The sequence below is a fragment of the Bipolaris oryzae genome, assembly GCF_000523455.1.
Source record: "Bipolaris oryzae ATCC 44560 unplaced genomic scaffold scaffold_79, whole genome shotgun sequence".
In the NCBI taxonomy this organism is placed as follows: Eukaryota; Fungi; Ascomycota; class Dothideomycetes; order Pleosporales; family Pleosporaceae; genus Bipolaris; species Bipolaris oryzae.
In genome coordinates, this window is record NW_006911355.1 from 95375 (window position 1) to 110122 (window position 14748).

Below are 14748 nucleotides of genomic sequence, written 5' to 3' on the forward strand. Positions count from 1 at the left end.
CATGCCTACTTACTTCAAGGCCACCGACGGTGACACGTGCAAGTCATGAGACGTCTTGTAAGTGGTGTCGTGGTGTCCTTTGGAGAATCTCGTTCAATAGTAAGCATAGCATCGGCGTTTGGATCTCCGTCCTCGCCGGCTGATCGACAATCGGGATTTCCGCATCTGTCTGCCCCAGAACACTAGGTTCACGAACGACCATTTCCATATCCAGACCACCCCTTCCTAGGAACGGCGAGGAACAAAGGAAAAAAAGCAACAGGTTCACAACCATCTTTTGGTAGCAGTTCGACTCGACGTTTCAAGCTCGTTACTAACAAGGCAAATGGCCTACGCAACGCACGGTGATACAACATTTCGTGTGTTCCTCTGCCGTGATTTCTCCCCACTCTCATTCTCCGAAACCATCTACGTACATCTGGCATGCGCTCTCGCAAGGCCCGCCTCTTGCCTCTTACAGCGAAGCCATTGCCCTGTGGCACATATTCCTCCAATCAAATCAATCCGCTACAATCGGCACTGCGCAAAACAAGTCATCACACCGCGTCCTGAGGGGATGCATAGGGCTGATATTTCGCCCTGCATGATGTACCTCCAACCAATGTGCGTGCTACAAAATCCGAGACTGACCACGCAAGTCCCATGGAACGCGTAAGCGCGGTGAAAGGCTGTCGATTTCCGACTTGAAGCATTCTGGCTGCTAAGTTCTCTGACGCGCTATAGTGTGTTTTCCAAGCATGCGACCACGCTACATCTTGCTCAGCCTCTGTCTCTCTCTCTCCTGCGGGACCCCTCCGGATAATGGGTGCCCATGACGGGGGGAAACTGCAAGGTAAGCCGGCACGGCGTCGATTAGCCTCGTAGGCCGCGTATGTCAGTTCAAGTGCAGTATTTGAAGTGAGGAAAGGAAGCATTAATAGTTATAGTAGTCTCTTCTGCTAGTCCTCAACTACACACCAAGAAAAAAAGATAGATAGAGAAAACAACAGCATACAAAACACGATGAGATTCCTCCTCCCAACCACCCTCACAGCCCTCATCTCCCCCCTCCTCGCCCAAACAATCACTCCAGCTCCAACTCCCACCTCCACAGCAGCCTGGTACGAAACCGGTCCCCCCTGGGCTTCAGACGACCCAGCAAAATGGTCCTCGATATACAGCTCCCTCCTCTCAGACGGCAAAATCCCTTCAACCCTAACCGCCGCTCCCTGGCCAACTGGTAGTTGGGGTCCCGGCCAAGGTCCCTGGGGCGGTCCCGGTTTTGGTCCTGGCCATGGTCCTGGCGGTGGTCCTGGAGGGCACTGGGGTGGTACGTTTTCTCTCTCTCTCCTTTCCCTTCCCAAAAACTCTACATCAGAGAAAAAAAACTTTAAAGAAAAAAGCTGACATATGTACGTGTAGGTCCCGATGGCGTAGGTCCCTGGGGCAGTTCCAACTACGGCCCTTACAGCGACTGGGCTACACGTTCGGACTGGCGCTCCGGGCCCTGGACTGCGTGGTGGGGCGGCAGCAAGTGTCCGCCGTCTGAGTGGCCTGGGTGGACGGCGGGGCCCTGGAGTACGTCTGCGCCGTGGACGAGTTGGGAGGGGTGCACGGCGAGTACGACGGCGACGAGCGTGGTTACGACGACCGTGAGCGGGGTGGTGGCCACGTCGACGGCGTATGGGCTGCAGGTTGCGGCGGCGAGTGCGGAGCCTCAGCAGCAACAGGGTGCTGGGGGCAAGGTACAGGTGGGTGTTGGAGCGGTGGTTGGGGTCGCGGGTTTGGTGGGAGTTGTGGTGGGGTTGTAAGAGGTGAGAGCATAGGATGGAAGGAATGCGTTCGTTTGGAAAGTTAAGGAGTTTTGTTGTGGAATTTGTTTGATGATGAAATACCCTCATTCGATACATCTCTTTATATGTAGTCAACGATATTAAAAAAAGTTACGACACCCACTTGAACATTCATTTACTTCCCCCTTTTACTCTACAAGATACGATTCATCCTCGCCTTCCACCCAACCTTCTCATTCCTGGCTTCGTCAGTTCCACTGCCCACACTAACGCCTTCATCTACGTATCCACTCTCGTCGTAAATCTCATCAGGATATACAGGCTTTTCAATAAAAGTCTCGGTTGGCGGCGCAATCACCATCTCAAGCAACATGTATACGAGAGCCGTGCCTACGAAGCCCAGCATCCACCCAAAGCTGTACGGCCTTGCTCCCACACCAGCATCGATCTTGTGGTTGATAGACTGGATGAAACCAGGCAAGTTGGGTGCAACACCAACGAGGAAAGCGGCAATGGCACGCCAGTTGACACCAGCCGTGTACCTGTAAATACCATTGTACTGGAACAGCGCGAGCGTGTCATATTTGGCGCGATGTACGACCCAGAAATCGATGACCATGATTGCCGCAATGGGGCCCAGGAAAATGGCATATGCAGCCATGAAGTTAAGGAAGCTACCGGCGCTAGCGAGGATCTTCCAGGGTACCAATGCCCAACAGAGGATGGCGCACAGGAGCTGGCCGCGGCGGATGTTAACGTATTGTGGGAATAGGGCCATGAGGTCGTTTGCGGCAGAGAGCGAGTTGGCAGAGATGTTGACACCCAGGGCAGCGAGGGCAAAGCTAAAGGCGGCGAAGAAACGGCATGCGCGGTTGTCCCAGTGTGCAATGAGCGCCATGGGGTCCCAGTTGATTTCGCCGTATTGAGCAGCACCGGCAGAAGTAGCGGCGACACCGATGAAGGCGATGAAGGTGAAGACCAGAGGAAGGAACGGGACGTAGATGCATTGCCATTTGACCGAGACGCGGGAGTAACGTGAGAAATCGGACTGTGCAAAGAGGTCAGATCTGGAGTTTCAATGCTGGAAATGAACAACCTACCTGGTTGACAGAAAGCGTGGCATAGTTTCCGGTAACGGCAGTCAGAGAGGAAAGGAAACCCCACGAATAAGCACTTCCTTTGAGGGTAGCAGTTTGGTTGAACATCTCGCCGCCTCCACCGGTAGAGACAAAAGCCCAGATGAGAATGGCGATCCACGCAATGGGCACAATGATACTCTTTGCCATAAACAGCCACCTCAACTGGTTAGGATGCATGACCAAAAAGGGTAGACTTCCGAGCCAGAAGATGAAGAAACTAATCATAGTAGCCGTATCGATACCCTGACTCTCTGGGATGTCATTCTTGAGAGTGAGGAAAGAAGGCCATATAGCGCCAATCATGACGCGTACGGAATTGGCACCGTTCATATTCTGGATGGCGAACCAGAAGATGGCGAGAATGGCGCGGGAAATGATAGCCAGGTATGAGCCCCAGAAACCCCATGAGGCGCGTGCAATGACGGGAAAAGGGACGTGGTGGAGGACTCCAATTGCGCCGTTAAGTGCTATCACGAAGGAGATCATGAAGAAGGCGAGGGCAACTATGCCGAGAGATTCGCGCCAGGTGAGACCTGTGGAGGGTGGTCAGAATTAGGGGGGATTCGATTAATATGGAGATCGCGTACCAATTGCGATGATGCTGGATGCGAATTGCCATGTTGCAGCACTGCAATGCCGTTAGAATCGCAGTGGACACATTGGTTTCGAGGCGCATACTTGAAGGCATCCGAAATCCAATACGAGACGAAGCTGGTCACACCCCACTTTCGGGCATGCCTTGGGACAGGGTCCAAGTCTTTATTGGTCCTGTGGGAATTGAGCAGGTTAGTAAGAGCTATTCTTCTTCATGTTGGATGGGGGTAGACTAGGGACTTACCAGCGTGCATTGCCCTCTGCAAAGGCACTACGAGGCTGCTCGACCTTGAGGGTCCAATGCGGCTTCTCGATAAAAGGCATGATGACCTAGCAGCAAGCCTGCCGGCGGAGCAATGTCAAGAGTTGACTGGAGTCGCGAAGCGTCTGGCCTCGATATCGCGCAGAGAGGGACGGGCACAGGTCTTTATCTTTGGGGACCCAACCGTGGGCATGGGGCAGATCGCCGTACATTTGACCGTTACCACGGCTAGTTATATCAAGACGTGGTGATGATAAGATAAGCGCACGAGGGAACCGTCTAATTTGCTTGACAGCTGGGGACGAACGGGTTGGGGAGAGGTCAGTACGGTTAGGCGAGGGGTCCGACGACGCCTCAGAGTGCCTGGTCCGAGTAAGTTCTCGTATAGAGCCAGTCACAGCCATCTGTGCCACTGGTCGATGGCGAGTCAACCATCTGGTCATCGCCTGTCATTCGCTCAGGCATCCCAAGTTGCAGATAAGACACCCCGGCCATCTCAACGCTAGCACTAGCAGGGCGCGGCTCGGTGGCGCCTCGGCTCCAATGCCCCGGACGGTCCCTCTCCACGCGGGCAAATAGTCTCCGCTTCTCTTCTAAGTCTAAGCTTTACATGTACACGGTACTTGTTCCCCTGTGTCCTGAAGCATGCATTCTCCTGGGCTTAGATGCCTACCCATAGGTATATTTTTCTATATATGTATATGTGCACATTCGCCTGCTCCTCACCATCTTTCATCATGCACCTACACATACGCCAATGTGTGGTCGTCCCGGATAGTGGCGTTCACTCCAAGTGATACCTGGCCACCCACTACCGACCAGCCACTTACAACGAGCTCTCCAACAACTTGGTCGTCTGTCGTCTTGTGCTGCGGTGTATCCTTCAGCTTAATCTCAACGCAGCTTAATGGAATACCAAAATGATTGTGCTTATTTGACGCGGTATCGCTTCGGTAGTCGTACATGTTCGTTTGTGCCACGGCCCCGGCCACCTTGGCCGTGGTCAAAGCGTACACAATGCGAGACTTGGTGTAGATTCGAAGGTCGGACAAATCTTCCGAGCTCAGCGGTGGAGTGTTCAAGCCCTGTCGTTCCGAAACAAACATCAAGCGCAACTTGCCAGGCGTGGTGCCAATTTCCGCCCTGGCTGGGGCATTCAGCTTGGTGAGAAAATTGTCAGTAGGGAGGCGGCCGGCAGTCAACATGCGCGACTCGAGGTAATGGGCCAGCTTCTTAGCGGCACCAATTGCAGAGGTCTTGGTGGTGCTGTGAAGCTTTGCCGCAGTCTCGGCAGAGACTACAGTGACAGTAGGAGCGATGGAACGAGTAGCAAGCGTCAGATCAACGCCTGGACCAGCCACAGATTGGATGATGATGGTAGCGTGTGAGAACAAGGCTGCAAGAGTCAAGCACAGGCAGTACGAGTGAGTAAAGGCATCAGCTGGAAGGAAGGTATCCGAGGCGTTAAGCCGTCGGATTGATGGAAGAGATGTAATGAGCGCGGCAGTGGCAGCAACAATATTCTGTGCTTGTTAGAGAGGGTGTCATGCTAGTTTGCTGCAAGTACATACCTGTTGCGTGAATTCGACAATCTCTGCAGACTTTCCGGGGGCCTCTTGCCAGAGAAAAACAATTCCAGGAGCCTTCTCAGAGCTCTCGGGGAGCGGAGCAGCGCTGTTCTTGTGCTCTTGTACAAGCTCATGCCAGACAGCCACATCGACCTTGCCGCCAATGCCCTCGGGTACTTCGCTCCAATCCATATGCCTACTGGTCTTTTCTACAGTCCAGACAATCGAACGAAGGCCTGCTACAGCTTCACTGACGTCTGAGAGGGGAACGGAGCCGGCCTCAGCAATCAGTGCATCGGCACCTGTTTGCACGAGAAGTTCAATGAGAGTCTGATGAGGTTGGTTGTACGGGATCAGGATGGGTGTAAAGCCGTAGAAGGCGCCGGCGAAGAGCGTGCAGAGAAACTCGAGGCTGTTGGGTAGATAGACGGCAACACGCTTTGCGCCACGACCCTGCAGATGTTTCCCGATGACAGCAATATCCTTGGTGACTTCTTCAAGTGGGTGCTCGGTGACACCTTCCTTGCCGAAGACGGTCATGATGTGTGCACTGCCACTAGATGAGGCACCTTTATCGAGGGGAATTTCGCCCGTCACACGTCGCCAGATATCACGGAGATCGCCATCTTTGCCGGCAGAGTACATGGGAGCGCCCGGAGGTTTTACGGCCAGGCCGGTGCGGAGGGGGTCTGGCGGGGTTAGTCGGAGACATAGAGGCAGTACTCATGGAACAAACATACAGCCATGGGGAATTTCGGGAGACCTGTAGATGGCCGACTCTCCTGGCTGCCTCACATATGAAGCCTGGGCCTGTCGTGCGAGTAGCAGTGGGTGAGTATCGGCATCGGCGTTGTCAAAGACCATCCATCCGAGGAAGCCGACGATGGAAAAAGCGATGACAGTAGTGTAGGTGTTCCAACCGCTGAGGAGGCCGGCGATGGCCCCGTCGATCTGTTGGACAACTCCGGTCATGGCTGGATATGGTTGTATTCACATGGAAGAGAGTGAAGGTGTAAAAGGCGCAGAAGGAAGCAGCGGGATGGCGGCGGGGGAGCGGCTAGTCATGGGACCCCTGTCGCGCTTCCTCCAACGCTCGCGCCGTTCTCCGAGGGCCCTGGGCAAAACATGGTTGCTATCCAACACCATAGCTACACCATGTACTAGCATTCACCCTCCACCCCAGCCATTGCAAACATGTCACTGTAGCCTAGAGTCTCACTGAAGAGCACCTAGGCATAGACACGGATTACTAACCCCACAGCACCACCGCAGCCAAGCACGTGACACTCGCGCTCCGTCCTTCAGCGAGTCTCCCCCTCGAGCCAAACAAACAACCATCGCACAAACTCCACCTGCAGCTCACCATGTCGCTTGCAAGAAAAGCGCACTCGGCAACGCCGCCCATGCCTACGACGCCATCTGCCCAGACAGACCAACAGCCCACGCCCAACGGCTCCTGGCGACATCCACAGTTTGACGAGATTGCGCGTCGCCAGTACGCTACCACCTTTGACGAGCGCAATGTGCGCGCTATCGTGCTCAACTCTGGTCTTCTATTTCTCTCAGTATATGGCCAAAGTGTGAGCGAAAAAGTGAAGCTGGTGGGATATGCAGCGTGAGTATTACCCTCGAAGCAGCGCGCCCTGCAGGCCCTAACATGTCCCCAGTGCTCCCATCAACGCCGTCGTAAAAGCAGTGCCCTTCAGTGCATGGGCCATACTCGCCATTCGAGTCGTCTTCGCCGCCAACATTGTTATTGCCTTCCTTCCACTCGTCCGCCGTTACTACCCCGATGACATCGCCGACATACCTCTTACTCCCTCGCAACGCGCTTCGATGGGCCTCAAAGCAGACGTGCATGCGCCCCCGACACCAGGGTCTGCCTATGCTTCTCCAAACTTTGTCACGCCACCTCGCTACCAGCGATCCACACCACGCAGTAACAGCTTCAGCAATCAGGACTACTCCCCATTCAACGGTAGCCCTCGCCCAAATCTGGGAGGGTCAACGTCCAACTCGCCCTTCAATCTCAGCGGATCAGCAGCAAAGCGCTTGAGCTACAACAGTTCGATGAGCAGCAGTCTGTTCGGTGATAGCTCGAGCAGCGTGACCCCGGGTACACCCACACCGTCCACCGGCAAGGCCAGCGTAGGGTTGAACAACAAGTGGCTATACGAGAAGCGAAGGGATAGCCCAAAAAGCAATCTCTTCTTGTGAGGTGATGCTAATAGCTTGAAATACAAGCGATAGGAATAATCGGTCATGTATGGGATGAAACATGAACGTTCTATACCCAGATATATTGCGCCGGCGTTTGGATCTGTTTCGTTTTTTGGTTACCGTAGCTTGAGGCGGCCGCTCCTGTTGCTTTTTACTATCAACAATCGTAGCTCGTCCCCCCGACGAACAAAGGGCCTCAAACTCCCTTTGTAATGTGACGTCTTGATAGCCGTCTTGCAATCAAAACTTTTGCTTGTATATATATTGTACATCCAGTCTGCCTCATTCCCCCATACCATTCTCCCATATATGCAACCGACTTCCTATCTCATGAGAACCGATCCCCCTTTCTACTCCGATACACATCGCTAGCCTCGTACTTGCTCTTCTCCCCAACCCTCTGCCCCTCATCCGCAGGCGCATGCCTCGTAGGCGCCGGATCTTGACTCGCCTGCACGCTCGGATTTCCCTCGACTTGCCCCATACCTCCATTCCCCCCATTGCTCCCGCCTTCGCTCCGCAGTCGCCCCAATTCACTCGTCACGCTCTGTGGCGCTGCTTGCGTTGACCCTGGCCGCGCCGTCGGATTCAAAGGAGTAGTTGGGGGTGATTGTATGCCATGCTCCATCTCGTAGATGCGCGCGCGCTTTTGTCGGTCGAGCTCTGCTTTGTGGGCTCGGTCCGCATTGATGCTGCGTTTGGCGAAGAAATAGGCGCCGCCGCCGGCGACGATGAGGGTGGCCCAGCCGTAGCTGTGGGTGAGTCCGGGTTAGTTGGTGTGGGAAGTTGAGGGAAGTATGGAGAGAGGTGACGTACTAGACTGATTTTACCTATGGGAATTGAACGTTAGTAAACCGAGAAAGGTAGTTTTGGGTGGTGCTTACTGTGTTCATTTTTGAGGGTTGCGCAGTGCGCTGTGTGTAATAATTAGGGTAGCAAAAAGGAAAAAGCTGGGCTGGGGGGAACAGCTTGTCGGTTTTCTGCGGGTGTAGTGATGAAAGTGGTCTGATTGTTGCGAGGCTGACGGCGATTATTCGGCGATTGGGGCGTGGGTTGCGGGGACGAGGGGTGTGGCGGTGCCAATGGGGCTTACTACTATTACTCGAGCATGGGATTACTTAACAACGTTCCTTGAAGACGAATAACAGTACTTTCTTTATAAGTTATATCCGAGCCGTTGGTCACCTCTTTCTCTGTCATTTTGCGAAAGATGTTTGTTCGGATCCTTGTTAGCTTGCCGATTCAACGGATTCGATGTGCGGACGCTGAACTGGTGGAAACTGTACATTGTGGTATGTTCTGTATGTAGTGCCTACTACTTTTCGAAATACTATGCTCTTTTTTCCCTCTTCCTGACTATGGGAACGTAGAATAACTGGAAACTCAGTGGTATCGTCTGAACTAACCTCCGCTTGCTCCGTCCCTTCCTGGTCAGTTTCAACTCATCATCTGTCATGCGATAACCGTCAGAGGCATCGACCCCAGCAGAATGATGCAACTGAGCGGTCACAAGATATACCATCACATGAAAGTGAAAGCTCCAAGACTAGAGCCATTCAGCCCTTTCGAGAAAGGGCGCGAATCATATAGGCTTTCAATGCACCCCCGTACGAGACTGTCCAGCCCCAAGATTGCGAGACAAGACCGTCTCTTGAGCTGAATACAGCATCATAACGGAACCCGCCCGTCAATGCACACTTTTATCTAGTCCGAATACGCCAGTTTGACAGCCGAAGCCCCGTAAACGTGCCGCTCGATCCATTTCTCATGCGCTCTCGAGGCAAGGTGACCCGAATGTGAAAGGATACCATCCAGACTCGGTCGTAGATGCCCCTTACAGACGGGTCGCTCCTCCCCAGTTGTATCGAATTTGTAAGCTAGTTCCCTCGCTAACTGCCGAAGAAACTGCGGACTTGTGCTGCAATGTCTAGAGTTATTCCCGAAGGTCTGTAGCTATCACCTACGCAACACTGGACGAGTGTACGAGCAAACTCCGGTCCGCCTGCTCCACATACTCATCAAACCGGCATACTGTTTGCGTAGGGCCCTTCGAATAACAAAAGCACAGTCACTACAGTCCATACTCAATTCACATGCTCAGTTGCTTCGCTCTCCTCATTCTCCCGTACACAGTTCCTTCTCCCCTTCTTCATCTAACTGAATCCCTTCGATTTCGTCTCACATCAGAACTGACCCACTCTATGAGACAGACACCACAATGGTGAGCAGATATGCCGTCTGTCAAAGAGGAAGACATACGGTTTTCAATGCGTCTTTGCCGAGGCCCACCGCGCGAGGAGGCGCCGCTGCTACCTTCAACGGGTGGCCCCACAACCATGTAACGGAAAAGACCCGCTTTTAACGGCGCCTACTCTCAAAACACCACCTCCCGAACTCACTCAACCTCCCAAAAGCACAAACTCGCCCTGAATTTCCAGGAAACGTCCGTGCATTGTTTCCAGCGTACTGGGCCAGAGACGGTCAAGATCGGCTGTTCCTAGCCGTCATGTTTCGTCGTGGCGTGCTACGCTTTGATTCGAAACTTGACTTTTCGGGCATCGAAACCTCTTACGCCTCATGATTGCCATCCCTCTGTAGAAAAGACCAGTCTTCACCGATCTAGCAAGCGCCAGATTAGAGACAGCATGATGCTCAGTGGGTTCTCGAAGTTTGAAGCCAGCGGAGTCGCCTCACCACAGCGCGTAAACGTCCATGACAAGCTAGGCAGTCCCGCTGCGGATCCCGTACAAGCACTTTTGAGGTTTACCACCGCCAGCTTGTTCCCTTCTTGGCACCATTCCGTGCTCCATTGTTCTTTGCCAAGTATTGACTGAGGCGCTCAGGAGTCAATTCACATACACCCTCCCCTTGACCTATACCAGCGCACGTCTCATAGACGTGGGGACTACAATCAGTCTCGAGTAATTCCATGGGCGGCGTGATGACCTGCTTGATCATGCTCTGTAGTATATATCTTGTCCAGATGTTGTGATGCTAATGACCCATCTCCAACCTTCACTTCTACAGCTTGACGCTTTACTCTCTTTTCTTTCTATTCTATTCATTTCTCAGCGCTGAGCGCCAACCTTACTTCCACTACTATCACTATGTATTTCTCTGCCGCTACTACTGTTGCGCTTGCCGCTCTTTTCACCACTGTGCACTCGCACGCGGTCATCTTGGCTGCTGTTGGTGACTCTGGTGAAAGCCAAGGATTCTTGGGTATGTATCCCTAGAGTTATTCAAGATACTGAGTATTTTCTCACATTACTACAGTCGACCCCGCGCTTGCCCGTAACTGTACCACCATTTCTCCTTGCCAGCAGGATGCCACCATCATTCGCGATGAGGAGATTTCCCAAAACATTGTCAATGCTTGCGGACGAACTGAGATTGCTGGTAACATCGACATTGGCGAGCAGACTGAGAACGAACTCGCCGCCGGTCGCATGGCCAAAGTCTCTGCTGGCTCCACCCTGGCAGTCACCATTCACCAGGTCAATGCCGATGGTGCTGGTCCGTTCGAGTGCGACATGGATGAGACTAGTAATGCCGTCACCACCTTCACTCCCCTGAAGGTATCCAACAATGTCCCTGGCTCCTTCGGTCTCTCCCAAGCCAAGGAGAAGGAGTTCACCATCAATGTTCAGATGCCCGACAAGTTCAACTGCCTTGGTGCATCCACCGGAAACATCTGCACCATTCGATGCCGTAACAACGCTATTGCCGGTCCCTTCGGTGGATGCTTCGCCGTTCAACAAACTGATGGCACTGGCCGTACTAGCAAGGCCGCTTCTGGTAAGTTCAATATTTCTTTTCATCATTCCCCTCCCCTGGCGCTAGCACACCCATGTATTTATACTCACTGCCACTAGCTGTCGATACTGCTCAGACGCTTGAGGGTATCTCTGCACAAATTCTTCAAAACCAGAAAGACCTCCCTGTTGCCATTGCGGCCAACCAGGCTGCTGGTGCTGCGGGAGGTAACGCGGGTGCTAGTGCCATTTCCGGTGCGTTTGATTTTTTGATCATGAATAGGGATAAATTACTAACGTGCTCCACAGCTCTCCTTCCCGAAGCGACTCAAGCCCCTAATGCTGGCAACGGCAACGGCAACGGCAACAAGGGTAACCAGAACGGTAACCAAGGTCAAGGACAGCAGGGCCAGGGACAACGCGGACAGCAGGGCCAGGGACAACGCGGACAGCAGGGCCAGGGCCAGGGCCAGGGCCAACAAGGACAACAGGGTCAAGGCCAAGGTCAAGGTCAGGGCCGTGGTCAAAACCAGGGCAACGGTAACGGTCAGAACCAAGGCAACCGCAACAACAGACTCCGCCGCTTCGCCTCCAGGTTCCTCAACTAAGCGACCTCGTTGTCAAATTTGAGCTAGAACACAACGGCAGCAGAGCTACATCGATAGATGCAAGGGTTGGCGTTCAACCCGCTAGAAAAAAACAAAAGGGCTGGCCCACCACTTATTCTTACCACAATGTATATACCTTTAGTCATATATGGAGATGGAAAACAGACCTAGAGAAGGATTAAATATATATGTTTATCCTCATTCAGTACACCCTTATATTCTACGATTTTGAATAATCAAGATTGATTGAATTCCGATTACAAAAAGGTCAGGAATGGAGAGTGAAACAAAGATAGCTGAGCGAGATTGAGAGAAAAAAAATTGTTCGACATATCCCAAGGTAAACCCCAGGCACGTTTTTACTCTTTGTCCCCTTCGTGGATCGAACACGATACCTCCAGATGATTGTGACTGAGAAGACTTCAGTCTGGCGCTCTCCCAATTGAGCTAAGGAGACTGGTACGCGATGGAGCGATGATGGGCTAGAGGTTTCACATTACTGCGTTTTTTCGTCGGATTTGGTGGCATCAGACCGAGTTTCTTGTAAAACAGACTTGACTGTTGTTACAATTATCATGGTTCTTTTTTTTTGTGAAGATGGGAGTTTTTCCGTGCCGAAGACTAGTGGTGCTAGTTTGGTGGAGGTTGCGGTTTGGGTAAGGTACTGTGGGGTTAGTACTACTGTGGAGGCTGTTGATGTTTTGATTGATAAGGCTTAGAGAATAGATACAGCGGGATATTTTCCCCCAGTACTCGGTACCGTGTAGAGATGGAACGAATTCATAACGTATGCCGCATGCTGAGCGTTGTGGGGCGTGCTGCGGCCAGTAATGGTTTGATGCTAGTATCAGAGTGACATACGTAAAAGGGCGGAAACCTGATACTAGTGTAGTTGCTTTGGCGAAAGATTGTAAATCGAGAGTGCACACTCTGTAAATTCAGCTGCGGTTGAAAAGTACCATCGATGTGAAGGTGCGTTGGTGAAACAAGACAAGACTCAAAGGCTACACGTGAGCTTGATGACGACATTCAACGTGTTCAGGGTGAATCTCCAAAGATCGGCAAGATGTGCATTCAAAGACATTGACTTGTTTTGCGACCCCCGCTTTACCGCCGTATGTCCAAGAAGGAACACAAAAATCACAGTCCGGATTGCCTTGTTTTGGCAATGCCATCCAAGTAAAAGGAAAAAGTGACGAAGGAATGTTGATTGGAAATACCTACTACTTCCAGCCAATCACACCGCAGATAATTCTGCTGACATACTTAGCTTGCCTTGCAAAAAACGCAGTACGTGACTGCGGCCATAATGTCGTGATCAACACGCTATTCGTCGCTGATCCTTTATTCTCCATTGAAAGCGGTAAAACTCTTTGCCGCAACGTAGCACTCTTGCGCGCACTCGTCCGACAGTGGTGTGATCCATGCGATATGAGGGGGGGGGGGCAAGTGAAGCGGTGGGTAAGTAGGTAGATCCACTGTGCACGCAACCAAACATTTTACGAGCGCATCAGCCGCGCTAAGCCAAACCAAGATGATGATGGATAACTTGTGATGGTCGTTCATTCAGCTTACATATGGGCAAATTGTCAGCAAAAATGGATTTGTGAGCAGTTTTCCTTTTGGTTGGGGTAGCACGCAGATGCTAAATAGCCTCAGAATTGAAGCGCGGAATTAAAGCGCGGAGGCATAACTTGGCGGCAAATAGAGATCACGTTATATTCCCCAAAGAAACTCCGCGCCAACAACCGTACCTGTAATCGCCCGATTACTCGTTTCGCTCTAGACCGCGGCCGTGGCCTGTGTCAATTAACCCCTTCCCTTCCCGTCCCCCCTTGCCTGGGAGCCTAAAAAGAGAGCACAAAGAGTCATATGTACGTGCTACCGCCAGGCACCCATACCTTTTATATCTCGAAACACATCCCCACTCGGAACTTGGGAAGATCTCACAACTGATCTTCTGTCCTCGGAAGACAAAATAAGAATTACCGTAAGAGGCACAGCGCACACACGCGTAAGACGCTTTAAGACCCCACATATCCCGACCCGAAGCCACCTACGCTGCCCCACATCGCGAAGAGGAGGAAGAGCAAGTGATACAACTACATCAGCAATCGCCGTCGTCTTGTCCTGTAATACCCGAATCCAAAAACCCCATTCTCCCCTTTTACTTCGCACCCAATCTTCAAGTCGGACGTTATCCACGAAAAGTCATCGGCAGAAATTATACGAAAGAAATAAAGTAAAGGAACGATAATATAGTCACAATGGCCCTCTCAACACACGCAATGTCGCATATCCGCCGCTACTCAACACGCATGCCACGCGACCCTCACTACCGCCTCAAAGCCTCGCTCGCAACCAGCTACGTCGTGACTGTGTGTGCGCTGCCGTTTGTGCCACCGCTGCTTGAGACAAGGAGAGCAAAAGCAGATGGAAGTTGGATGACAAAGTACGTTGAAGACTATCTCTTTCACCGTGCTCCACATTGCTCGTTGTAAAAGCATATCGGACTGAAGGAAAATACTAACTGCCAAACAGAGAAAGCATGCATTGTTCGTCGCAGTTTCTGGGTTGTCCAAGGTGAAGCGTGGGGGGGTTTTTTTTTGGGTAAGATGACGCAAATGTCAAGTAAATGATGAACAGGAATAGACTAACCAGATCGTCCAGTCATCTTCTTGCATCTTTTCCTTCATTCAGGCTTCCAACATATCCGGCGTTCTTGGTTTCTTTCTTCGCTCTCTGATACGATAGTCAGAGTACTGCGGATTTATTCCAACACATTTGATTGGGCATGGTTTCAACAAGGGTGGTTCCCGAGTACTGTTTG

At 52.1% G+C, this 14748-nt stretch overlaps 7 protein-coding genes across 7 annotated transcripts; 4 read left to right on the forward strand and 3 right to left on the reverse strand.

Moving 5' to 3' along the window:
- Window positions 1-1002: 1002 nt before the first annotated feature.
- Window positions 1003-1790, forward strand: COCMIDRAFT_5942 (uncharacterized protein; the record flags this gene model as incomplete). Its single annotated transcript, XM_007690478.1, has 2 exons — window positions 1003-1309; window positions 1402-1790. The coding sequence occupies 2 exons, from the start codon at window positions 1003-1005 to the stop codon at window positions 1788-1790; spliced, it is 696 nt and encodes a 231-aa protein (XP_007688668.1).
- A 175-nt stretch (window positions 1791-1965) lies between these two features.
- Window positions 1966-3829, reverse strand: COCMIDRAFT_26957 (uncharacterized protein; the record flags this gene model as incomplete). The annotated part of the gene is made up of 5 exons (XM_007690483.1): window positions 1966-2820; window positions 2873-3444; window positions 3499-3539; window positions 3590-3679; window positions 3750-3829. 5 exons carry the CDS (start codon window positions 3827-3829, stop codon window positions 1966-1968), a joined length of 1638 nt encoding a protein of 545 aa, XP_007688673.1.
- A 681-nt stretch (window positions 3830-4510) lies between these two features.
- On the reverse strand, window positions 4511-6307 carry COCMIDRAFT_97270 (uncharacterized protein; the record flags this gene model as incomplete). The annotated part of the gene is made up of 3 exons (XM_007690514.1): window positions 4511-5290; window positions 5339-6024; window positions 6076-6307. The coding sequence occupies 3 exons, from the start codon at window positions 6305-6307 to the stop codon at window positions 4511-4513; spliced, it is 1698 nt and encodes a 565-aa protein (XP_007688704.1).
- Window positions 6308-6699: 392 nt separating this feature from the next.
- On the forward strand, window positions 6700-7552 carry COCMIDRAFT_97323 (uncharacterized protein; the record flags this gene model as incomplete). Its single annotated transcript, XM_007690515.1, has 2 exons — window positions 6700-6950; window positions 7003-7552. The coding sequence occupies 2 exons, from the start codon at window positions 6700-6702 to the stop codon at window positions 7550-7552; spliced, it is 801 nt and encodes a 266-aa protein (XP_007688705.1).
- Window positions 7553-7883: 331 nt separating this feature from the next.
- On the reverse strand, window positions 7884-8448 carry COCMIDRAFT_5946 (uncharacterized protein; the record flags this gene model as incomplete). Its single annotated transcript, XM_007690479.1, has 3 exons — window positions 7884-8307; window positions 8372-8385; window positions 8440-8448. 3 exons carry the CDS (start codon window positions 8446-8448, stop codon window positions 7884-7886), a joined length of 447 nt encoding a protein of 148 aa, XP_007688669.1.
- A 2214-nt stretch (window positions 8449-10662) lies between these two features.
- Window positions 10663-11918, forward strand: COCMIDRAFT_26961 (uncharacterized protein; the record flags this gene model as incomplete). Its single annotated transcript, XM_007690484.1, has 4 exons — window positions 10663-10777; window positions 10832-11353; window positions 11431-11565; window positions 11620-11918. The coding sequence occupies 4 exons, from the start codon at window positions 10663-10665 to the stop codon at window positions 11916-11918; spliced, it is 1071 nt and encodes a 356-aa protein (XP_007688674.1).
- Window positions 11919-14185: 2267 nt separating this feature from the next.
- COCMIDRAFT_97252 (uncharacterized protein) lies at window positions 14186-14505 on the forward strand (the record flags this gene model as incomplete). Its single annotated transcript, XM_007690516.1, has 2 exons — window positions 14186-14370; window positions 14460-14505. 2 exons carry the CDS (start codon window positions 14186-14188, stop codon window positions 14503-14505), a joined length of 231 nt encoding a protein of 76 aa, XP_007688706.1.
- Between the last annotated feature and the right edge of the window lie 243 nt (window positions 14506-14748).